The following is a 24,919-nucleotide window of genomic DNA, read 5'->3' on the forward strand; positions in this document are numbered from 1 at the left end:
CATTTAAGAGACAAGTTCATAGATATATGTATAGGCAGGGAATAAAGCAACATAGACCGTGTAGAGGCTAAAGGTTTTTAATTTAGAAAGGCATCATATGTCAACAGGTAGGCCAGTGTTATTGTGTAGGCTTGTCAAATATTTTGACCTTCATAACAGAGATTTGTAAAAGTTCCTTCCTCATATTAGTACCTTGTTGAGCTGCTTTCTTTGGGATGTTTACAGTGGACACCAACAAGAAGATCGATGCAAAATACTGGCTTTAATCATCTGCCATTTCTCTGTTTCCTGTTACTAATTTCATAGTTGCATCCTCTAAGAGTCTCTGGCTGACTTTAGCTACCCTCATTCTTCTTATTCACTCTGGAAGCTCTTGCTATTTGTTTTCTTAGTTCTAGCCAATTTACTTCCATAATCAATTTTCTTCCTCCTTACTGTATTAATTCTTTGATCATCTGTTGCTGGTTCCTAAAATATTCACAATCATCTGATGTACTAGGAGCTTTCATCACTTGCTAGGCCTTATTTTTTCAATGAATATTTTCCTTAACTGTTTCGTTAACTACAAGTCCTCATTCAGTGCCTTATTTTGACCAGAATAAAGTCTTGCTAAGTTTTATGAAATATCTGCTTAAATATTTTGGAAAACATTAAAGTCTGTAAGTCCCCAGAGCCTGATGGGACCTATCACAGCATCCTGAGGTAAGCAAGGGAGGAGATTGCTGGGGCCTTGAAAGATCTGTGTGTCTTCTTTAATGACATGCAATGTCCCAGAAGACAAAGAGTGGCCAATGTTGTTCCTTCAGTTAAGAAGGGCAACAAGGATAATCCTGGAAATCATAAACTGGTGAGCCTTATAACAGTGATAGAGAAATTATTGAAGATGATTTTTAGGGGACAGAATTTAATCACCTTTGGAAAAGGATGGACTTATTTGGAATAATCAGCATGACTTTATGCGGGGGTGTTCTTGTCTCATGTTTGATTGAGTTTTTGAGGAAATAATGATGACGACTGAATAGGTTAAGGCAGTGGATATTGACTACATGGACTTTATTGAAGCATTTGACAAGATTCCTCATGATCCAGAAGATTAAGTCACATGGCATCCATGGTGAGTTGGAAGTTGGATACAAAATTAACTTGGCCATAGAAGACAGAAGGTAGTTGAGGAGGGGTTTTGTAGCTGAAAGTGGTGTGCCACAAGGATCAGTGCTGAGATTTCTATTGGATAAAAATGTAGGTGGAAGAAGGGCTCATGCCCGAAACGTCGATTCTCCTGCTCCTTGGATGCTGCCTGACCTGCTGCGCTTTTCCAGCAACACATTTTCAGCTAAAAATGTAGGTGACCTGATTAGTAAGTTTGCAAATGACAAGGATATTGTGGAGTTGTGGACAGTGAGGAAGAAAGTCAACGGATACAGCAATATATGGATTAGCTGGAAAGTTGGATTAGATCAGGTTAGATTACTTACAGTGTGGAAACAGGCCCGACGGCCCAACAAGTCCACACCGACCCGCCGAAGCGCCCACCCAGACCCATTCCCCTATGTTTACCCCTGCACCTAACACCATGGCCAATTCACCTAACCTGCACATTTTTGGACTGTGGGAGGAAACCGGAGCACCCGGAGGAAACCCACGCAGACACAGGGCGAATGTGCAAACTCCACACAGTCAGCCACCTGAGGCGGGAATTGAACCCGGGTCTCTGGTGCTGTGAGGCAGCAGTGCTAACCACTGTGCCACCGTGCCGCCCACATATATAGGAGAATGTGAGGACTGGAGAAAAAGCAGATAGAATTTTTTGGGTGGAGAAAAAGCAGATAGAATTTAATTCTGACAATGTGAAGTGATTCATTTTTGGAGGTCAAATGGAAGAAGCAAGCTTACAATAAATAGCAGGAACTTTCAGAGCATTAATACATAGAAGGATCTTAAGATCAAGTCCATTGCTCCCTGTAAGTGGCAATGCAAGTGGTTAAGATGATAAAGAAGGTATATATGAAGCTTGTGTTGCTGGAAAAGCGCAGCAGATCAGGCAGCATCCATGTCTGCAGGCAAGATGGGATTAGTTTAGAATGTTTGATGGTTAAGACAGACATGGATGCTGCCTGACCTGCTTCGCTTTTCCCGCAACACATTTTCAGCTTTGATCTCCAGCATCAGCAGTCCTCACATTCTCCTATATATGAAGCTTGCCGTTTTCAGTTGGGGCACTGAGTATGTAAGTTGGCAAGTCATGTTGCAGTTGTATAAGACTTTTAGACGGTCACCACACTATAGGAAGGATGAAGAGATCTTGGAGACGGTGCAGAAAAAGGTATATCAGGATTTTGCCTTGACTGGAATACTCTGACAGAGGTTGGACAAACTTGGATTGTTTCCACAAGACTGCCGAATACTGAGTGGCAACTTAACAGAAATATGTAAAATTGAGAGAGGATGGATAGGGTAGTTAAGTGGAGTCTCTTTAACAGGATGGAAATGTAAAGTACTAGTAGAAGCAGATGCAACTGCAACATTTATCAGGCATTTAGACAACACATGAATAGACAGATAACAGAGGAATATGGATCAAGAAAGGCAAGATGGGATTAGTTTAGAACGTTTGATGGTTGAGACAGACATGGTGTGCCGAAGGGCCTGTACATGTGCTGTATAGTTCTACGTTCTATGCTGCAACTACACAGCTATTGGCATTCCCCTTCATCCATTTTTCCCAGCCCACTTTGCTTACCCTTTTTTTATCCGTATCTTTGTAATTGCAATTCTTCAAATTGAGCACACTGGTTTGAGTCCTTAATTGCTCTCCTTCAAACTGAATTTGAAACGCTCCTTCATTGCAATTGCTACCCTTTATAGAATGCTGAACTACCTCATTGCACATCATTAGGATTAAACAGCCTATTCCTGGTTAGGTTCTGCAACATACAGATCTAAGAAAGAATCCCAGATGCATTTCACTAATTCTTCATTTATGTCACCTCTACACAACTGGCTTGTCTAGTCAATATGCAGATTATAATCACCCACAACAATTATAGTTCCTTTCTTACATGCTTCAGTCTCTTCTTGTCTAATATTTTGCCCTACGGTGAGGCACTTATTTGAGGGTATATAGACAACTCCTACCTGTGACTTCCTTTCATTGCTATTCCTTATTTCCACCCAAACGGATTCAGATCATGATACTTCAGGATTTATATAAATGACTTGGATGTGAATTTAGCTAGTGAATTTGGTTAGTAAGTTTGCAGATGACACCGAAATTGGTAGTGTAGTGAACAGACAAGAAGGTTATCTCAGAGTGCAACAGGCCGTTGATCAGAAAGGCCAATGGGCCGAGGATTGACAGATGGAGTTTTAGATAAATGTGAGATGCTGCATTTTGGTAAGGTAAATCAGAGCAGGACTTACACACTTAATAGTAAGGTCCTTGGAAGCGTTGCTGAACAAAAAGACCTTGGAGTGCAGGTTGATAGTTCCTTGAAAGTGGAACCACAGGTAGATATGATCATGAAGACAGTGTTTGGAATGCATGCTTTTATTAGTCGTGGCATTGAGTTGAGGAGTTGGGAGGTAATGTTGCGGCTGTACAGAGCAGGGGCTGGGCCACTTTTGGAATACTGCTTTCAGTTCTGATCTCCTTGCTACAGGAAGAATGTTGTGAAACATGAAATGGTTCAGAAAAGATTTACAAGGCTGTTACCAAGGTTGGAAGGCTGGGCTGTACAGAATCTGAATACACAAAGATGCTGCAGCATCGGAAGCTGAGAGAGTGACCTTATAGAGATTTTTAAAATCATAAGGGGCATGGATAGGGTGAACAGCCAATGTCTTTTCCTCAACGTAAAGGGGTCCAAAACTAGAGGGCACAGGTTTAAGGCGAGAGGGGAAAAATACAAAAAGGGACCCAACTTTTTCACGCAGAGGATTAGCGGTGTATGGAACAAGCTGCCAGAGGAAGTGGTGGAGACTGGTACAATTACAATATTTAAAAAACATTTGGATAGTGGATAATTAGGAAGTGTTTAGAGGGGTATGGACCAAGTACTGGCAAATGGGACAAGGATAATTTAGAAAGTTTGGTCAAGTTGGACTGAAGGGTCCATTTCCATGCTGTATAACTATGACTCTATGATCCAAACACAAAATGGTGAAACTCAGCAGGTTGGTTGCATCTATAGAGAAAGAACAAAACAAAAAAAATTGTGATGCATTGCAACTATATTACTACTCCTACCTCCTCTTCCCTATTGCATATTCTTCTGGAACATCACATATCCTTGAATATGTAATACTCAGTTTGGTCAACCTGTAATCACATTTGTGTACTAGCTGTTTATTCAATTGACATGTCTGTCTTGTTATCTGAATGCACACAGCATTTGTAAAGAGTTTTATATGTTGAATTTTAACTATTACTGCCGTGTCTAGTTCGAATATCTGCTGAACTGTTCTACTTGCATTTTCTACCCTTTCCTGTCACATATTGATCATCAGAGCCATAGACTGCTAGCTCTCTCACAGAGACAGGCGCTTTGGCCCAAACTGTTTAGTGCTGACCAAAATGTCCACCCACGGCAACATCATTTCCCTGCACTTGGCCCACATCCTTCTAAACCTTTCCGATCCATGTATTTGTTTAAATGCCTTTTAAATGTTGTTAATGTAGACGCCTCAACAATGTCTGCTGGTGGCTCATTCCATATGCATACCATTCTCTGTGTAAAAACATTGTCCCTCAGGTTCCTTTTTATTCTTTCCCCTCTAACTTTAAACTGATGCCCTCCAGACTGTGATTCCTCAACTCTGAGAAAAAGACTGAGTATATGCACCCTATCCATGTTTCACACTTCTAAGATCCCCCCTCAGTGTCCTACGCTCTAAAGAGAAGTCCTAGCTTGTCCAACCTCTCCCTATAACTCAGACCCTGAATCCTGGCAACATCCTCGTAAATTTCTTCTGCAATCTTTCCAGTTTAGTAACATACTTCCTATAACAAAGTGATCAAAACTGAACACAACACTCCAAATGCTGCTTTTCCAATGTCCTATACAACTGCAACATAACTTCCCAACTTCTATACTGAATGCACTGACTGATGAAGGCCAGTGTGCCAAAAGCCTTATTCACTGTCCTATCTACCTGTGACTCCACTTTCAGAGAACCGTACACTAGAACTCCAAGGTCCCTCTATTCCATTACATTTCTTAAGGCTCTACCATTCACCATGGTGGATGTTCACAGGAAAATGGACAGCTGGAAAATGGGAACCCTTAAAAAATAAGGTAACAAGAGTCCAGGGACAGTATGTTCCTGTCAGGGTGAAAGGCAAGGCTGGTAGGTGTTGGGAATGCTGGTATGACTAGAAAAATTGAGGTTTTGGTCAAGAAAAAGAAGGAAGCATATGTCAGGTATAGATAGCAGAGATCAAGTCAATCCCTAGAAGAGTATCAAGGCAGTAGAAGTATACTTAAGAGGCACATCATGAAGGCAAAAAGGTGACATGAGATAGCTTTGGCAAATAGGGTTAAGAGAATCCAAAGGGAAATTATAAATACATTAAGGACAAAAGGGTAACTAGTGAGAAAAAAGTGCTCCTTAAAGACCAGCAAATTCACCTTTGTGTGGAACCACAGGAGATGCGAAAGATACTGAAAGAGTATTTTGCTGTCGAGAAGATATAGAACTTGGGGGAATAGTTAGCAACAGATTGAAAAACGGACATTTTACGAAGGAGGAATTGCTGGATGGCTTAAAATGCATAAAGGTGGATAAATCCAAAAGACCTGATCAGGTGTACCCCAGAGCTCTGTGGGAAGCTAAAGAAGTCATTGTTGGACCCCTTGCTGAGATGTTTGGATCATCAGTAGCCACAGGTGATGTGTGAGAAGAATGGAGGTTGGCTAATGTGGTGCCACTTCTAAGAAAGGTGGTAAGGAAATGCCAGGGAACAGTAGACCAGTCAGCCCGACATCAGTGGTGGGCAAGTTGTTGGAGGGATTCCTAAGGGTCAAGATTTACACGCATTTGGAAAGACAAGGGCTGATTAGGATCGTGAACATGGCTTTAGGGGTGCGAAATCATGCACCACTAACTTTATTTTTGAAGAAGTAACAAAGAGAATTGATGAGTGCAGAATGCTGGATGTGATCTAAATGGACTTCATTAAGGCTTTTGACAAGGTTCCCCATGATAGACTAGTTAACAAGGTTAGATCACATGAAATACAGGAAGAACTATCAATTTGAATACAGAAGTGTTTGAAGGTCGAAGACAGAGAGTAGTGGTGGACAGTTGCTTTTCAGAGTGGAGGCCTGTGATCTATAGTGTACCATAAGGATCGGTGCTGGGTCCACTGCTTTTTGCCATTTAGATGAATGAATTGGATGTGAACATAGGAGGTATGGTTAGTAAATTTGCAGATGACACCAAAATTGGGGGTGCAGTGGATAGTGAAGACGTTTACCTCAGATTACAATGGGATTTTATTCAGATGGGGCAATGGGAAGTGTTACTGAACAAAGAAACCTTGTAATGCACTATGATAGTTCCCTGAAAGTGTAGTCGCAGGTAGATAGAATAGTGAAGGCAGCGTTTGGTATGCTTGCCTTTATTGATCAGTGCATTGTGTTGAGAGGTCATGTTGCCGCTCCCTACTAATAGGAAGGATGTTGTGAAACATTCATAGAAAATCACAGAATCACTATAGTGTGGAAACAAACCATTAGGCCCAACAAGTCCACGCTGACCCTCTGAAGAACCCACCCATATCATTCTCCTGTTACTCTACATGCACCTAGCAAAGATGCTGCCAGGGTTTGGGCTATAGGGAGAGACAGAATAGGCTGGGCTACTTTCCCTGATTCAGAGGTAGAGGGGTGACCTTATAGAGGTGCATAAAATCATGGGGAGCATGGAAAGGATAATAGACAAGGTATTTTCCCCTGGCACGGGGGGAGGGGGGGAGAGAGGGATTGGGTCCAGAACTAGAGGCCATAGGTTAGTGGTTAGAAGGGACCTAAAGGGCAACTTTTTCACAACAGGGTAGTGTGTGCATGGAATGAGCCACCAGAGGAAGTAATGGAGGCCGGTACAATTGTAACATTTAAAAGGGATCCGGATGGGTATATGAATAGGAAGGGTTTCGAGGGATATGGGCCAAATGTTCCTCATTGCTTCAATCCTATTTGCCTCATCACAAGCCTGCACCTCTGCTCACTCATTTAGATTGGGTTAGATTCCCTACAGCGTGGGGTCTTCGGCCCACATCAACACTCAGAAGAGTAACCCACCTAGACTCATTTCTCAACATTTAACCCTGACAAATGCACTTACACTATGGGCAATTTAGCATGGCCAATTCAACGGACCTGCACTTCTTTTTTGGAATGTCGGAGAAAACCGGAGCATCCAGAGGAAACCCACAAAGGAACGGGCAAGATGTGCAAACACCACACAGACAGTTTCCTGAGTTGAGAATCGAACCCAGGTCCCTGGCACTGTGAGGCAGCAGTGCTAACCACTGAGCCACCGTGCCACCAAAATTTCTTCTTGACTTTTATGAAACTTCCCTTCAAGTTAACTTATCCTCAGCTCATTAGTTTCAAGAACAATCTGCAAACCTAGTTATATAATTTACTACAGCACTGGTACCAGCATGGTTCAAATCAAGATCGCCCCAACAGAAAAGCTCTCACAAAATGCTACCTTCTTATTAACTCTTCACTTACAAGGCACATGAATAGGACACCAAGCTCTTTTAGCCTGCTGTGCTATTTAATAAAATCATTGCTATTCTGATTTTAAATTCATCTTTAAATTCTTCCGTATTCCCAGTAATCTTAAATCCCCTTGTAAACAAGCATCTGTTCTACTCTGCCTTAAAATATTTAAAAATTCAGCATCCATTGCCTTTTGAGGAAGGGAATTCCAAAGCCTTTCAAAACCTCCGAGAAAAAGTAGCCTCATCTCTATTTTCAACAGGTGCCCTTTTTGGCTTGAATGGCTTTCCTGTACCATGATATCATAGTCAGTTTGTTCATTGATACTGTAGCCTCAGATTGTGTCAACACAAACTGGAAGAGTCTCAGTTCTGATGGAGAATTTTAAGGGCTGAAACTGCTCCTTGCATTCACATGATCAGAGGTGCCTCATTTGCTGTCATCTTGGATTATGGACCAATTGGAATACTCTGTCCTGAAGTGCTGTGACTATCTCATAGAACAAAATGTCGAGGTAGCTTTCACTCCTGCTGTTAAGCTGCAGAGTGTATCGCTTGGTCTCCAGCTCAGTGACTCAGCCAAAGTATCTCAAGCTGCAGACACTTGTTTCAGCCATGTTTGTAGTTGATCGTACAAGCTTCCAGGAACTCCCACATTCTGTAGCCATTATGTATCACCTCCCCTGTTGCCTTAAGAGTTTTTAATAACTAATGCATTATTTTATTGATTAAATTTTAATTAATGCTACTATTCTTTCCTATGCTTAAATTTTTCCAATTTCAGTCAGAAAAGTCAAAGAGATTTGCAGTGATATGTTGTTTCAGGCTGGAGCTTATATGTGCAAAAGCAGATGCAAACTATACTTCTAACGTCTTATGTACAAATGCTGTTTGTATCTCTAACACATAACACATTAGTACGGTTTGTATACGAGTGCTGACAAAGTAAGAAACAGACTATTTTGCCTTTCTACAGTCTGGACCAAGCAATCATCTGTTCCTCCACGGTGCCATCTGGTGGCAGCTACCTGCTACATTAACATTAATAAGAAATAAAACAATGACTATTGATTCACCATCTTTTTCTAATTGTTGTCTGCATAATAAAACATCAAGGACCCGATATTTTGATATGACATCACATATCTGACATTTATGGTCTGTAAATCAATTTAGCATCAAACTAATATACATAAAATAAAGCATCTGTGCCTTTGAATATGCCTAGCCATTAATCTAGCGTTTTGTAAATTTGCGAACACACTTATAGTAGTCAACAGTCAGAAAGATTCATATAGCTACATTGTGCACTCTATGTAGGGAGGGACATGAATACAAAAACAAAATACTGTTGATTCTGCAAATTGAAATTAAGAACCAAAGTGCTGGAAATATTCAGCAGCTCAGGCAGCATCTGTGGGGAGAGAAAGAGGGTTGAAGTTTCAGGCTGATGATTATTTCATCTGATGCAAGAACAAAGGTCTGAAAGATGACTCTATACTCGGAGGAACAAATATTAGTGTTGTGCAAAATGGGTTCAAATTACATTATGACACAGTGAAATCTGAATTCAATGAAAACATCGAAAATGAAAAGCTAACAATGTAACCAATGTCGAATGTCATAATAACCCTTCTGGTTTGCTAATGATCATAAGGGGAGGGAGAGCTGCCATCCTTGTTTGTGGTTGATGCCTACCTATTACTAGATTAAGGATGGACGAGAAATGCTGCCCAAGCAAGTGACGTCCCGCATCCCATGAATAAATATGTAAGAAAATAAGGAAAATCAAATTCATTACCTTCCTGAAGAACATCTTTGAAAGTGACTCTTTCTCTGGAAATTGCAATGTCTTTTACTCTGGCCTTTGCTTCTGCCAGTGTAACACTTTTGAGATCATTCTTTTCTATCCGCAGTGTTGGGTAACCTGCAAAGAAAACAAAGTGTAAAGCATTTCATCATGACCCTATATCAACTCGTATGATGGTTGCAATCAAAATCCACAGGATGCTTAATTATTCCAATGATAAATAAGGCACGACAAGGACAGAGAATGATCAGGTGAAAGGGAAGAGGAAAATAATAAAACAATGTACAAAATAAAATGTATGTTGGAAAAGAAATGGAACTAACAATATTTTGTTTAACAAAACTCAGGTTTTTTAAATTATGGTAACAGTCAAAATTATACATTAAATTCAAAATGTTCAGTCAATTGTGAAAACCAGTGTCTTTCATTTTTAGATGAAAACAAATAATTCAAACAATTAATATATAAATGAAATAGATCAACTATATTTAAAATAATGAATTTGATCCAAAGTGAACAAGTTGCAGATTCAAGGTTTTGGGCAACCAGTTTTGGGGGTGGGGGTGGGGGCGGGGGTGTGGAGGGAAATCGCAGCTACTAGCAATGGCCTGGAAACTGAATGGCCATTTGAGGGAAATTATTTTGCAGGACTAGGGGCACCGGATTTGAGAATGGGTCTGACTGGATTGCTGTACAGAAAGCCAGTATGGCTCGATAGCATGGTCTCTGTGGTTAGCACTTCAGCCTCACAGTGCCAGGGAACTGGGTTCGATTCCCCTGCCTCGGGCGGCTGTCTGTGTGGAGTTTGCACATTCTTCCATGTCTGCGTGGGTTTCTTCCAGATGCTCCAGTTTCCTCTCACAGTCCAAAGATGTGCAGGTCAAGTGAATCGGCCATGCTAAATTGTCCATAGTACTAGATGCATTAGTCAGAGGGAAATGGGTCTTGGTAGTTTCCTCTTTGGAGAGTCATCGTGGACTTGTTGGGCCAAATGGCCTGTTTCCACATTGTAGGGAATCTAAATATAGCAGGACAGTTTCAAATTCAAGCACATTTCTTTTATTAGCTAAACAATGAGCAAGTATATGACAAATGCCAGGAATGAAGATGCTTGGTGTGTAGATAATAATAGCCCTCTATTTTCAAAGGCAAGACTAAAATCTAATGATAATGACTAAAATTAGTGATTGCTCAGTGTTTCCATATCTTAACTACTGCAAATTCAAAGAGTACATTACACTGGATCTGAAAATTAATGACTGCCATATCTCATCAATTTGACCGAGTTCTTTGATGAAGTAACAAAGGCAGTAGATGAGGGTAATGTTGTGAATATTGTATATTTTGGACTTTCAGAAAGCGAATAATACAGTGCCACAAGGCAGGTTGGTTAGTAAGTTTGGGATTGATGGGTACTTGGCAACATGAATTAGAAGTTGGCTAAAAGATAGGAAACAGTAGGTAGGTACATATGGGCATTTCTCAGATTGGCAATGAGTTGAAGGTGATGCTCCCCAGGGATTGGTGTTGGGAACCGTGCTTTTTCTGATTTATATAAATGATTTGGAGATGAGCGTTGAGGGCAAAATCTCTAGATTTGCAGATAACACTAAGTAGGGAGAACAGTGAATTTTAAGGATGGCGCTGAGCACCTTCAGAGGAAAGTTGACACGTTTACCAATGGGCAGGCACCAAGCTGATAAATTTCACTGCAGAGGAATGTGAGGTAAAGCACTTTGATGGAGGAAATGCAGAGAGACAATACAAGCTCAACGGTACAACTTTGAGGGAAGTACAGGAGTATTGAAACTCTGGTTCAAGTGCATGGTTATTTGTAGGTAGAAAGTGAGGACTGCAGATGCTGGAGATCAGAGCTGAAAATGTGTTGCTGGAAAAGCACAGCAGGTCAGGCAGCATCCAAGAAGCAGGAGAATCGACATTTCAGGCATGAGCCCTTCTTCAGGAATGGCTCTGTAGGTATGGTATCTGTAGGTAGCCAGACAAGCTGAAACAGTAAAGGCAGCTTATAGGATCCATGGGTTTATAAATAAACGTATAGAGTATAAAAGCAAGGATGTGACGCTATAGTCTAAATTCATTGGTCAGACCACATTTGGAGTGTTGCGTTCAGTTCCGGTCACCTTATTTAAGGCAAGATGTGAAAGCCTTGGAGAGAGTGCAAAAGAGGTTTACTAGAGTAAAACCACAAATGAGGAATTTTAGATACAAGGAAAGATTTGATATATTGGGCTTGTTCTATGTATAGCAGACAAGATTAAGAGATTACCTGTTTGAGATGTTCAAAATTATAAACAATTTTGACAGGGTAAAGAAGGATATTTTGTTTCCACGAGTTAGCGTGTCAGCAACTAGGGGTCAAAATTTCAAGATTGTTTTTAGCGAGAGAGCTAGGAGTGAGACTAGGAGAAAATTTTTTACTCAGCGTTATTGAGATTTGAGATGTGCTGCCTGGGAGAGTTGTGGAGCCACTGATTCCATGCAAGGTTTCAAAAGAGAGCTGGATATATTTTGAAAGTGATGAATTAAGAGGGCAATGGAGATACAGCTGGAGAATGGGATGAGCTGGTCGTTTTTTTGGGAGCTGGTACAGACACAATGGGTCAAATGGCCTCCTTCCATACTGTAATTTCAATAAAAGCAGATATAATTGCTGGTTTTATAAATGCATGAGACACATTAAGATGTATCTTTAGTAAGGAAGAAAACTCCAGTATTTTACGACTGTTACTAAATGAAGTAACATACCAATAATTTATTTCATTAAAATAATTTCAGGAAAGACGGGGCTGCTTCTGTCATTTAGCACAATCATTAACTCTTCAGTTTAAATCAGTCATCTCAGCATTCCAATATTAATTGGTTCTCCAATATTAACCTGTTCTCACGGTGCAGTCCTCAACCCCATCTTCAATTACTGATGAGAAATATGTCCCAATCTGGCATTCAGCTTCAGAGCCCAGAAGGATCAGTTAATGGCTTGTTCTGTATTAATCTCGTTTCAGCCAACATGAGTAGCAGGTTTGTAAAATCATGCAGCTTTGTGGTACAATGTGCTTGTGTACCAACCACCATTCCTCAATAGCTTACCATCATCCTCTCAAAGACCATTAGGGACAGGCAATAAATGCTGGTCCAGCCAGTGTCGCACACACATCCCATGACTGAATGGAATAAATGTAATAAATTTGTAATTTGCAAACTCAAGTAATGAGACCAAGAATGTTGAGAAAAAGAGCTGAGAATGTTAATCCTGATTTATGTTGAAGTGCAAATATGGTGCAGTATCAACAAAACTGTGAATGACTGTGAGGGATAGGTCAGAAGGATCAGATTATTCTTGGGGGGTGGTCATCATAATCATTTAGCTCAATGGCAAACATACCATTACTTGAGCAAGGCATTCGTACCCACTATTACGCACAGGAGAAATTAGCAGAGGTCTTGCAATAATAAGCTAGGTATCTAAGAATATTATAAAAAACAGCAGGAGCAGGCCCTATACTTTTTTAGCCTGCTCCACTATCATGGATAATCTTCAGCTTCAATTTGATCTTCATGATTTGTCTCCAGATAATTTAATTCCTTCAATATCTGAAAGTCAATCGATGGCTATGCTACAACTGGACACCCTTAACTCCCCAGGATTGAGAATTCCTAAGATTTACAACTGAGTGAAGAAAACTTACCTCAACAGATCTATTTCTGTTGAAACCGCAACCTTGAGTTCTGGACTAGTCAGTCAGGGTAAAACACCCTCCTAAAATCTACCTTGTAGATATATATAATATATACTGCTATGCATTTTAATCAAATCGGCTGGCTTTTCTAAATTCAAAGAAATATATTATTGCAATACACTAAATCTTACATGGGGAAACCCCACACTCCTGGATCCAGTCTGATGAGGTGCAGTCCCTCCAAGGCAAAAAAGCCTTCCGCAGGTAAAGAAACCAAAACAGTATGCATATTTCAGGTGTAACTTCTCCAAGGCAGTTGCAACAAATTTTTCTACACTCATACTCCAGTACTCTGTTATAAAATCTAAAGATTCTTTGGTTAACTAACTGTTTGCTTAAACACAATGTTATTTTCCGGTGTGTATTTTCCGAAGAGTGGGGGGGGGGGGTCCTCTGAATGACAATGGTCTCTCACCGTTTAAAATATTTGTAATTTCTCTTTCAAAGTGAATGACTACATACGTCCTGAAATTAAATTCCACCTGTCATGCTCTTCCACACTCACTTCATGCAATTAGAGCCTTTGTAGGCTTTATGTTTATTCCTCACTGTTTATTTTCTCACTAGACACTGTGCCATCAGCGAACACTGTTCCTTCACCTAAATGATGAATATTGATGATGTACAACTGAACTACAAACATTGATCTTGGCTGGTTATGAATTGTCCAAACTTCTTTGACTATTAAACAAATTTCAATGTATGCTAATATATTACCCTAAATTCCATTTCAACATAGATGAGGAAGAGTACACCAGTCAGCCTCTCCACCATTCAGTAAGATTAAGGCTGATATGATCTACTCCCCTTTCTCACCTATGTCGATATCCTTACACACCACCCCCTGCTTATCAAGAATCTATCCACTTCTGCCTTAAAAACATTCAAAGACCCTGCTTCCACCATTTTTTGAGGAAAAGCATTCCAAAGACTCAAGCTTGGAAAAACATCTCGTCATTGCAGTCTAAAATGGCTGAATTTTTTTCGCTTGACCAGTGACCCTTAGTTCGAGATTCTCCAACATCCATCCTGTCAAGACCATTCAGGATCTTGTATCTCAAGATCCATAAGTCTTAATTCTGCATACTAACCTGTTGGATCATATCAAATTCTTTTGAAATGCATAATAAAGACCTGATTTCACTCAGCTATTCTAGTAGCAACCATAAAAAAGTCAATAATTTTACCAAACAGGATTTCCCTTTTCATAAATCTGTGGTGATTCTGCTCAACCATATTGGGATTCTCTAAGGTGTCCAAAACAAACCTAAAAACTTCCACAGTTATCTTGACCACACCTCCTCATGCCCTGTCTCTTGCAAAGATTCCAGTCCATTCTGCAGATTATCATTCGCTGTTGCACCTGCTTTGATAATGGCATTTCCTAGCCACTGCCTCCAACACATCCTCCATTGTCCTCAACTGAAAATCCCCCCTCTCAATGGTGTTGACACGTCCTTCAGCTTCGGCTTCTGAAAGTTTCCTGCACTTTGGCATTGCCCCTTACCCTCCTTCTCAGAACAATAGGACTTCCCTTGTCGTCACTTCCTATCCCATGCCTTTAAAGGGTCACCCTCTACCATTTCCACCACCAGCAGGATGCCACCACTGAACACATTTTCCTCTCTCCTCAATTGTCAGCATTCCACAGGAACTGTTCCCTCCTTGGCAACCTGGTTCACTCCTCCATCACATATAATGCTTCACTAGTCCCCATAGCATGTTCCCATGAGATCACAGTACAGGCAGTTCTGCTATACATTGTACTTCTGTTTTCATATAATCCTGAGTTATAAGAAAATCACTTGATAGTAGCACCATTTAAACTAATGGGGCTGGAATCGCATTTTAACTCATACATGCTTTCAGCGTCTCGAATTCATCAATCGTGTTATGTGAATTCACATTAACGAAACGTGCATTATAGCAGGACGACCTGTAAGTGTACCAACTGTCCATTCACTTCTTCCATCCTCATTGTCCACGGCCCCAAACACAACATCTAGGTGAAGCAGCATTTTACTTGTACTTCTGTCAATCTAGACTATTATATTCACTGCTCACAATACAGCTTCCTTTACAATGGCGAGATCAAACGCAGACTAGATGACCATTTTCCAAAACACCTGTGCTCTGACCCTAGGAATTTCCCCAACCGTCTCCTATCTTGTCATTTCCATCCTGGACACGGTGCAATGTTCCAAACATGTCCTTCTTTATGGTCATTTAAGCGGGCATTGGATAGGCATTTGGAAGTTATTGGGCTAGTATAGGTTAGGTAGGATTCGGTCGGCGCAACATCGAGGGCCGAAGGGCCTGTACTGCGCTGTATCCTTCTATGTTCTATGTAATGCATAATGCAATTTGAGGGTCAATACCTCATTTTCTGCTGACACATTTTACATCCTCTAGAACTCAATATGAGAACTCAATCTGTTCTTATTTTGCATCTTGTTTACTTTGTCTTCATCAGGGAGAACCCATTCTCAGCCTTTCATACCGTAATTTGCATCAATTTACATCATCTACTCTTTCACTGCCATTAATAACCCAATTGACTTCTGCACTGGACCTTTGGCCCTCCTCAACCTCTATCAAAAGTATAAGGAAAAACATTTTCCAACCACAGTTCTGAAGAGGAGTCCTATTGAACTCAAAACATTAATTCTGTTTTTTCTCTCCTGATGCTGCTCACCCAAAGTTTCTCCAGCATTTTCTGTGTTTGTTTCAGATTTCCACCATCTACAGTATTCCATTTTCTGTTTATGTACTTTTCCAACAATTGTTGGCTGGATAACTGGACAGTAGTTATTTTTTTGTTTTCTTTCCTTTTATTCATGAATAGAGAGCTTCTGTTTGCTACCTTTCAAATTATGGGAACCACTCTGGGATCTAGGAAATTCTGTACATTCAAAATCAATGTATCCATCGTCTTTGTAGGACCTCTTCTAGGAGATGCAAGCCATCAGGTCCAGCCAATTTTGTTGGCTAACCCCAGTAATTTCCCGAGTACAATTTATTTATCCATAATCTCTCATTTCTTCTTTCCACAAAACCCTTGCTGGTGCCATTGTTTATAGAATGCTTTTCTTTGCTGGTGAAAGCATTTGCTTAATGCATCTGCCATTTCATTATTCCTTATTACAATTTTGTCTGTCTCTGTCTGCAAATGCATTTACTTTTGCTAATCTCTTCCTTTTTACATATCAATACAGTAGGTCCCTGATTTACAAGCACTCATACTTAGGAATGTGATCATTTCATGTACTTACGAACAGCTGCTTTACATTGTCCCACACTGTGTTCCCATGCATGCTTGCAAACAACTCAGGAAAGGAACCTGTTTACAATGTAAGGATTGCCTGTACAATCTCTTATAACCTGTTTTCTTCATCGCTTGCTAAATTATTTTCATATTTATTGCTCTCATAAATTTTTGAAGATTTATTGCTGAATTAAAGAATTCTTTAATTCCACAGGCTTATGGAATCCAGTGTATTTGAAAGAGCTACTGTAAAGCAACAATTTAAACTGAATTGAACACAGAACACAGAAAGAACTGCAACTTGGAACATAACAAATTGTATTGAACAATTTTGTCTCTATTGCAGCACAGTTCAAGACTGTCATAGCAAAGTTAAGAGTTCAAATTAAGCATATAATAAAAATGAAACTTATCTTTCTTATTCATAGGATGTACGTGTCATGCACCATCCCCAATTACCCAGACAGTGGTTTAAAGTCAATCACATTACTGTCAGTCAAGTCATATGTAAGCCAGACCAGATAAGGATGGCAAATTTTCTTCCCTAAAATAACTTCGTTTTAGTTTTATAAAATAAACTAAAGACAGTTAGATTTGTGACTGCAAGCTGCATTGATTACTAGATCAAGTAAATCACTTAATTACTGAGTAGTTTTAATAAAAGTGGAACATAAGTGTAATGTTTGGGATCAGGTTCACCTTATTAATTATGAAGTACTTAATTGAGGTTATTATCCTGGGCCAATCAGAATAGTGTTGGCTGACCAAAAACAAAATATAACCAGCAAATTAGAATTGCTCAGCTGAGAACTAAATCAGAGTTGATTGGCTGTGCAGTGTATTGCTACTATTCCTTTTTGAGCATTGATTTCTGAGCTAGCTGGTCAGACAGCCAGTTTGTTACTGTTGTATTTCAGTTCTCATTAGGGAACTGTTATTTTGTTGTTTCACTGGCTGATTGCAACCTGTATTATTCTTTTTGTTTTTGAGTAAGGGCTCTGCTGATTTTATGGCAGGGTTTGGCCCTTGCATTATGGTTTTTAGCGTTTACATGTGTTTTGCATTTATTTCCAACTTTTGGTATTTGGACTAGGCCACAGTGAGTCAACTGCTGAGTGGACCAGGCCTCTGCAGAGACTAAACACCTGTGTGTGCTGTGAAGTGTGCAGATTCTGCCTTTTTGACAGTTGGTTTTACCACCTACAATGGGTCTGGCAAGCCTTATTGTGAGCCACAAGGTTTGTAGGTTGTCCTGAAAGCTATCACCCTGATAGTTGGATGGTGGGTAGGCTGCCCTGAGAACCAGAAGGAAGGTAGGCCGTCCTAAGCACTGTTATACTGGAAAGGTACTAGGACGGGCTGGCTTAGGAATGGCTAGAAGGTGTGGAGGCTGTCCTGATCATACCAGGGTGGTAAGGGGATGGGCCAGCCTACAGGTGGCTTAAAGATGTCAGGGCAAGCCAAGAGGTGAGTGACTGGAAGGTGGGAGGGGTGGGCTGTGTGCTGGTTTACTGGGCTGTCTGTGTGACATGCACCGTTTTCTTATTTGGTTGATCAAACTGTTTTGTATGTGTCAGTATCTAATGTTTCCTATTTCCGCTTATGGTGGGATGTGGGGTTTGTCTGCATTTCCTTGTGACTTGGTTGTTTATCAACTACTTCCTCTGCAAATCTGGCAGAATGGCCATCTTGCCCCACCCCCTCCTCCCCACCCCGCCCCTCCTCCCCACCCCCATTTTCAGCTGGAGATGCTGGGTTCAAGGAGTCAGTGCCAGGCCATTTACATAGAACATAGAACATAGAAGGATACAGCGCAGTACAGGCCCTTCGGCCCTCGATGTTGCGCCGACCGAATCCTACCTAACCTATACTAGCCCAATAACTTCCAAATGCCTATCCAATGCCCGCTTAAATGACCATAAAGAAGGAGAGTTCACCACTGATACGGGCAGGGCATTCCATGAACTCACAACCCGCTGTGTGAAGAATCTACCCCTAACATCTGTTCTATACCTACCACCCCTTAATTTAAAGCTATGTCCCCTAGTAACACCTGACTCCATTAGCGGTAAAAGGTTCTTAGTATCTACCCTATCTAAACCCCTAATCATCTTATACACTTCTATCAGATCTCCCCTAAACCTTCTCTTCTCCAATGAGAACAGCCCCAAGTGCCTCAGCCTTTCCTCATAAGATTTTCCTACCATTCCAGGCAACATCCTGGTAAACCTCCTCTGCACTCGTTCTAAAGCTTCCACATCCTTCCTATAGTATGGCGACCAAAACTGCACACAATACTCCAGATGAGGCCGCACCAGAGTCTTATACAACTGTAACATGACCTCAGGACTCCGGAACTCAATTCCTCTGCCAATAAAGCCCAGTACACCATATGCCTTCCTCACAGCACTATTTACCTGGGTGGCAACTTTCAGAGATCTGTGTACATGGACACCAAGATCCCTCTGCTCATCCACACTACCAAGTAGCCTACCATTAGCCCAGTAATCCATCATCTTGTTATTCCTACCAAAGTGAACGACTTCGCACTTAGCTACATTGAATTCCATTTGCCACATTTCCGCCCAGCTCTGCAACTTATCTATATCCCGCTGTAACCTACCACTTCCTTCCTCACTATCCACAACTCCACCGACTTTTGTGTCATCCGCAAACTTGCTTACCCAGCTTTCAAGTCCTTCCTCTAGATCATTTATAAAGATAACAAAAAGCAATGGTCCCAAAACAGATCCTTGTGGTACACCGCTAGTAACTGCGCTCCAAGATGAACATAATCCATCAACTACTACCCTCTGTCTCCTTCCAGCCAGCCAATTCCTAATCCAAACCTCTAATGTATCCTCAATGCCATACCTCCGAAGTTTTAGCATTAGCCTACCATGGGGAACCTTATCGAACGCCTTACTAAAATCCATATACACAACATCTACTGCTTTACCCTCATCCACTTCCTTGGTCACCTTCTCAAAGAACTCAATAAGGTTTGCTTCACCTGACTGTGGTGGGGAAGCATGGTGCTTCACTTTGTGAATGTCTATGCTCCTACGGTTGGACCAAAGCAAATGGGTATCTAATGAAGCATCTGCTCATCTTGTCTCCACTAACAAAGACCAGTGCATTGTCCGCTAGGGAGATTTTAACTGCATCCTCAAGGACGAGGACCACAGCAGTGCTGAGTTTGGCATCAGGAGGTGGTTGAGGGACTTGAGCAAGTCTTTGCATCTGACTGAATCCCTGTCCCTGACTCCATAGTCCTCACCTTCCTGAGGCCTGGGGTCGGCGCATTCAGAATCAACTACATGTATAGTTCACTTTCATACGCCTTCTGCTGGCCTTCATGCAGCAGGTGCTGAGTACACACTATCCCATTGTGAAGGCAGAACTTCTTCCATTCAGTACCTGACCCGGGTGTGAAAGTCAACAACTTGCTGCTGGAGGACAAGCAGTTCCAGGACTTGTTCCATCAGTTCTAGGCCAGCTGGAAAAGGAAGCTTCCCCTCCTTGAGGCTATGGTGGGATTGGGCACTGCTCACATCCACGTCTTCCATTGGGGTATGACAGAGGTAGAAATCCAGGTTTGAGGAATAGGAGCAGATGGTGTTCAATCTGGAGTCATGTCTCCATCAGCCCAACGTGGACCCAGTTCTGGGTGGGTTGTATGAAGAGAAGGCTACTGTGGGCAAACTTGCAGCTCGTTAGGTCCTGGGGGACATAAGTGAGGTTGCAGATTTAGCTCTTCTAGGACTTGCACTGTTTGTTCCCCTTGCACTTGCAATGCACACAACCCATCAGCTCCTTGTGCTGTTGGTCAACGATTGGTCACTTGCTTCCGATCCAAAAGGCAACAGGGTCCAGATTCATTCATATTACACAGCTCTGTTCTCTCTGGATCAGTCCAGCGAGGATGCTCTGTTCTGTGGGAGGACCTGGCTCATGCCCGAAACGTCGACTCTCCTGCTCCTTGGATGCTGCCTGACCTGCTGCGCTTTTCCAGCAACACGTTTTCAGCTGCTGCAGCTCAGCCTGAAAGACACCAGAAGGCTTGATACTCTCTTCACCTCTGAGGAGCAGACTGGCTCTTGAGGGGCAAGTCCTAAGGGTTGACTGTAGAGTTTTTCAGTGTGTTCTGGAACATCCTTGTGGAGTGTCTTACAGCCAGAGAGCTGCCCCTTTATTCCTTTTTGGAGCAGGGCGGTCATTGTGTTGCTGAAGGGGGACCATTGTTCCTGAACAAACTGGCATCTGGTCTCCCTCCTTGGCACGGATAGGTGTTGGCTTCCCGCCTGGCTTCCCTGCTGTCCCACACAATCCCTCCTGACCAGTCATACGCTGTCCCAGGCTGGAGGATCCTGTGTCCACCTGATCCAGGACCCGATCCACTTTTGCCAGAGGATTGTTCTGTTGAGTGCGTTCCTATCTCTATCAGGAGCTGGCATTCAATCCTGTGTCGTCTCTGGACTCTGTGGGAATTCTAGTTCGGGACACAGTTTGTCACCAGGATCTAGACACGGCAGTGTCCAGTTAAAACTAACAAGTTTAGGAATCCACACCTCCACAATTGCAGGTTCGAGTGGCTGTTGGAGGGGAGGGCTGAGGCTGCGAGTGTGACCAGGTTTGGTGGCAGGGACTTAGGTTGGATGCTGCTGCAGGAATCTGTGCACACGTCAATGGTACACATCCGGTTCGTGGCCACTGTCATCCAATGCCTTAAGATGGCAGCGCTCAGAACCAACACTGTGCACCCGTTGAAGGATGCTCAGGAACGTGATAGAATCTTGTCTGTGGGTACACATGCTTTTCCTGAACCTGTGCCCCACAACCTGAGCAGTCTGTGGAATTTTATTTTTCATGTTCTTTGTAAAAGATGTTAAACAGCAGGCCCTGTATACACTGTCCCTCGCACACCATCCACTACTTCTCCTTTATCCAGTGCCCAGACTTGCCTTGGCATGCCTATTTGCCGCTGGGCAGCCGAATCCCCACTGGAGGGTGTTGTACATTGCAGTGGTTCATGGCGTGTGTGTGTGTGTGTCTTCAGTCCTACATACCTGATCTTTGTGGAGGGGAGAGGCAGGTCAGAGGATCTCCTTCTGGGTCTGCTCCTACGCCTGACCAAGCTGACTATTAACAGGGCCAGGTAGCAGGCTATGGTAAGGGTTGTTATGGCCAAATGTCTGCCCCTGTTCTGCAGTTATTGACACTAGCAAGCCACTCAATTCAAGAACAAATATTGAATGCTGGCTTTACTTGTGATGCCACATCCTCAAAGAATAAAAAATCTATGTCACCGATTATATAAGTGTTAAAATTAATTGAACTATTTAGCAATAGTAGGAAAATCAAAATGATTAAAGGGAAAATAAAGAAACATCTGGCGGGGGAAGGAAACCGAAGCAGCAGGTCAGTATGCATAGAGCTTGAAGTGAAGAGCGTTAGACCTAGGCAAATTTCACGAAGAGGAAGAGATTGCTGAGCCCAGCATCACTATAGGCTTGGACTGTATTTGCTTCAATGCAGGTAAACAGATGAACTTATGAACCTAGATTAATGCATGGAATTATGATGCTGTTGCTATCACAGCAACATGGCTGATGTTGATGTCAGATGAGACAGAGGAGAAAGTAAGAGGTGGGGGAGTTGCATTGCTGGTTAGGGAGGACACCCTGGACAGATCGTGCAGCCAGGTATTATGAGTAGAGCTCAAGAATAATAGGGGTGTAATCAAAATGCTATATCATACTTTAGATCTACCAGCAAGAGAGAGAAGAAAAAGTCACATTCTGAAAAGATGTGAAAAATAACAGTTGTTGTCGTGGGTAGCTTGGACTCTTAGTGCTGGTGGTTTGGATGGGGAGCAATTTGTTAGGTGTCCAGGAAGGTTTTTCTTTAAACAGTATGTGGCCAACAAGGGCAGAGGCCATACTGGACCTGGTATTCGGAAATGAGTCTGGCCAGGTATTCAAAATTTCAGGAGGTGAGCACCTTGGGAATAGGGAAATAATTCTGTAAGTTTCTGGATACTTACAGATAAGGACCAGTGGACCTCAGATGAAGGTATTAAATTGGGGGATGGCAAACTAACCCAACTAGGATAGAATTGAAGAATGCAAATTGGGAGCAGCTATTGAAGGTAAATCCACATCTGACATAGGAATATTATAAAGACCAGTTGATCAGAGTGCAGGACATTTTCTTCTGAAAAAGGAAAGGAATTTGAGAACTCTGGATGACAGGAAATTATCAGAATCAAAAAAGAAGCATTCTTAAGCTCTAAACAAACATTGACGAAGACCTTGAAGAACATAGAGAAAGTAGGAAGGAGCTCAAATAAGGAGTTACAAAGGCTAAAAGGGGTTATGAAACATCCTTGGCCAGCAGGGTTAAGGAGAATCCTAAGACATTTCCTCCATATTAGGAGGCAGAGGGGTAGCTAGGGAAAGAGATAAGGATAAAGGAGAGACACTATTTTAGGAGCCAGAAGAAATGGGTGAAATCCTTAATGCGTCAAAGTTTAGTGTTGGAAAAGCCCAGCCCGTCAAGCAGCATCTGAGGAACAGGAGAGCTGAGATTTCGGGCATAAGCAGCTTTCTGATCCTCACATCTACAGTGTTCACTTTCTCCTAGGAAATTCTCAATGAGTACTTAATGTTGGTATTCACTGAGGAGAGGGACATGTGGGATGTTGAGATTAGGGAAAGGTGTGTGAATACTCTTGGGCAGGTCAACATAATGAAGGAAGAAGTGTTGGACATCTTAAAATGTATTACAGTTGACAAATCAACAGGAGCAGACGGGATCTATCCCAGGATAATGTGGGAAGCGAGTGAGGAAATACCTGGGCTTTAACTGATTTCTTTGTGTCCTCTTTGGCCTCAGACAAGAACTGGAGAAAGGCCAATATTGTTCCTTTGTTTAAGGGAAACTGATAATCCAGGTTACTATTGGCCAGTGAGCCTGACATCAGTGGTGGGGAAGCTTTTGGAGAAGACAAGATTACTTCATATTTGGAAGTGAATTGACTTGTGACAGGCAGCATGGTTTTTATGGGAAGGATCATGTCTCACCAATGTGATTGAGTTTTTTTGAGGTGTAAGAATGATTGAAGGAAGGGCAGTGGATGTTGTCTACATATACTTGAATAAGGCATTTGATAAGGTAGGCAGGTACAAAAGGTAGAATCTCATGGGATTCAGGGTAAGCTGGCTAGATGGATACAAAACTGTTCGGTCATAGAAGATAGCACCATTCCACAACTAATCTATCTGGAATGGTGGTGTTCAGTAACTAGTGGTCTGCAAAGATCACCTTTGTTATATTTGTAAATGATCTGGAGGGAAGTGTAGGTGGTCTGATCAGAAAGTTTGCAGATGACACCAAAATTGATGGAGTTGCAGAAAATAAAAAGAGGTTGGACAAACTTGGATTGTTTTCACCATAAAGATGGAGGTTGAGCAGTGCCCTGTCAAGAGGTAACAAAATTGAGAATTTTGGATAGGATGGATAGTCAGATCTTTTTTCCTCGGTAGAAAGGTCAACTGCAAGAGCACACAGGTTCAAGGTGAGAGGGGGAAAAGTTTTTAGTGGAGAAGTGCAGGGAAAGATTTCTCAGAGGATGGTGGGTGCCTGGAAAAAAGGTCAGTGGAGGTGGTAGAAGCAGGCATGTTAGCAACATTTAAGGCATATCTTGACAGGCACATGAACTGGAGGAGAACAGGTGGATAGAAAGTGTACAGACAGTAAGTATCTAGTTTAAATAAGGATTTGGAATCGGCACAGGCTTGGTGGGCTGAAGGGCTTGTTTCTGTGCTTTTTGTATTATATCTAGAAACCAAAGATATAAGGAGTCACAAAGAATTTTGAAAGGGAAAAAACTTGTGTATCCAACTTCAATGAAATTTTGAAGTGTTATCAGTGGATAATTTATTACATCATAATATATCTATACTTGTGAAAGGCATTAAGTACCACATAAGAGACTGCTGACTAAGGTCAGAGTATGCGGGGTAGAGGAAAGCTAGCTTGCAGCAAGAAAGCAGAGAAGAGATATAGGGTACCTAAGAAGAGTTACAGGAGACAGGAAGCAGGATTGTATAAGGATCACTCATTTATAACTTTGTCGCGTACGAATTGACTGGACACCTGTTTTAAATGTTCAGGTAGCACAAAACTTGAGTCAGTAAAGGAAGACTACAACAAAATACAATTAGACATTAATAAACCTGTAGATTGGAACTATAATTGACAAATGGATTTTAATGTAAGCAGGTGTGAGTTATTACATTTTGGTAAGAAAATAGCGATTAGTAAATCAGAATCTAAATAGATTACAAATACAT

At 41.7% G+C, this 24,919-nt stretch overlaps 1 protein-coding gene across 2 annotated transcripts in view; it reads right to left on the reverse strand.

The window, feature by feature from the left end:
- ryk (receptor like tyrosine kinase) overlaps positions 1-24,919 on the reverse strand; it is a 309,552-nt gene that overhangs the window by 144,807 nt on the left and 139,826 nt on the right. For both annotated transcript variants that reach the window (XM_060835028.1, XM_060835027.1), the window contains one exon: positions 9,531-9,656. In XM_060835028.1, the coding sequence (XP_060691011.1) occupies positions 9,531-9,656 (126 nt within the window). The remainder of the gene's footprint in view (positions 1-9,530; positions 9,657-24,919) is intronic.

Source organism: Hemiscyllium ocellatum, chromosome 13, assembly GCF_020745735.1.
Source record: "Hemiscyllium ocellatum isolate sHemOce1 chromosome 13, sHemOce1.pat.X.cur, whole genome shotgun sequence".
Lineage (NCBI taxonomy): Eukaryota > Metazoa > Chordata > Chondrichthyes > Orectolobiformes > Hemiscylliidae > Hemiscyllium > Hemiscyllium ocellatum.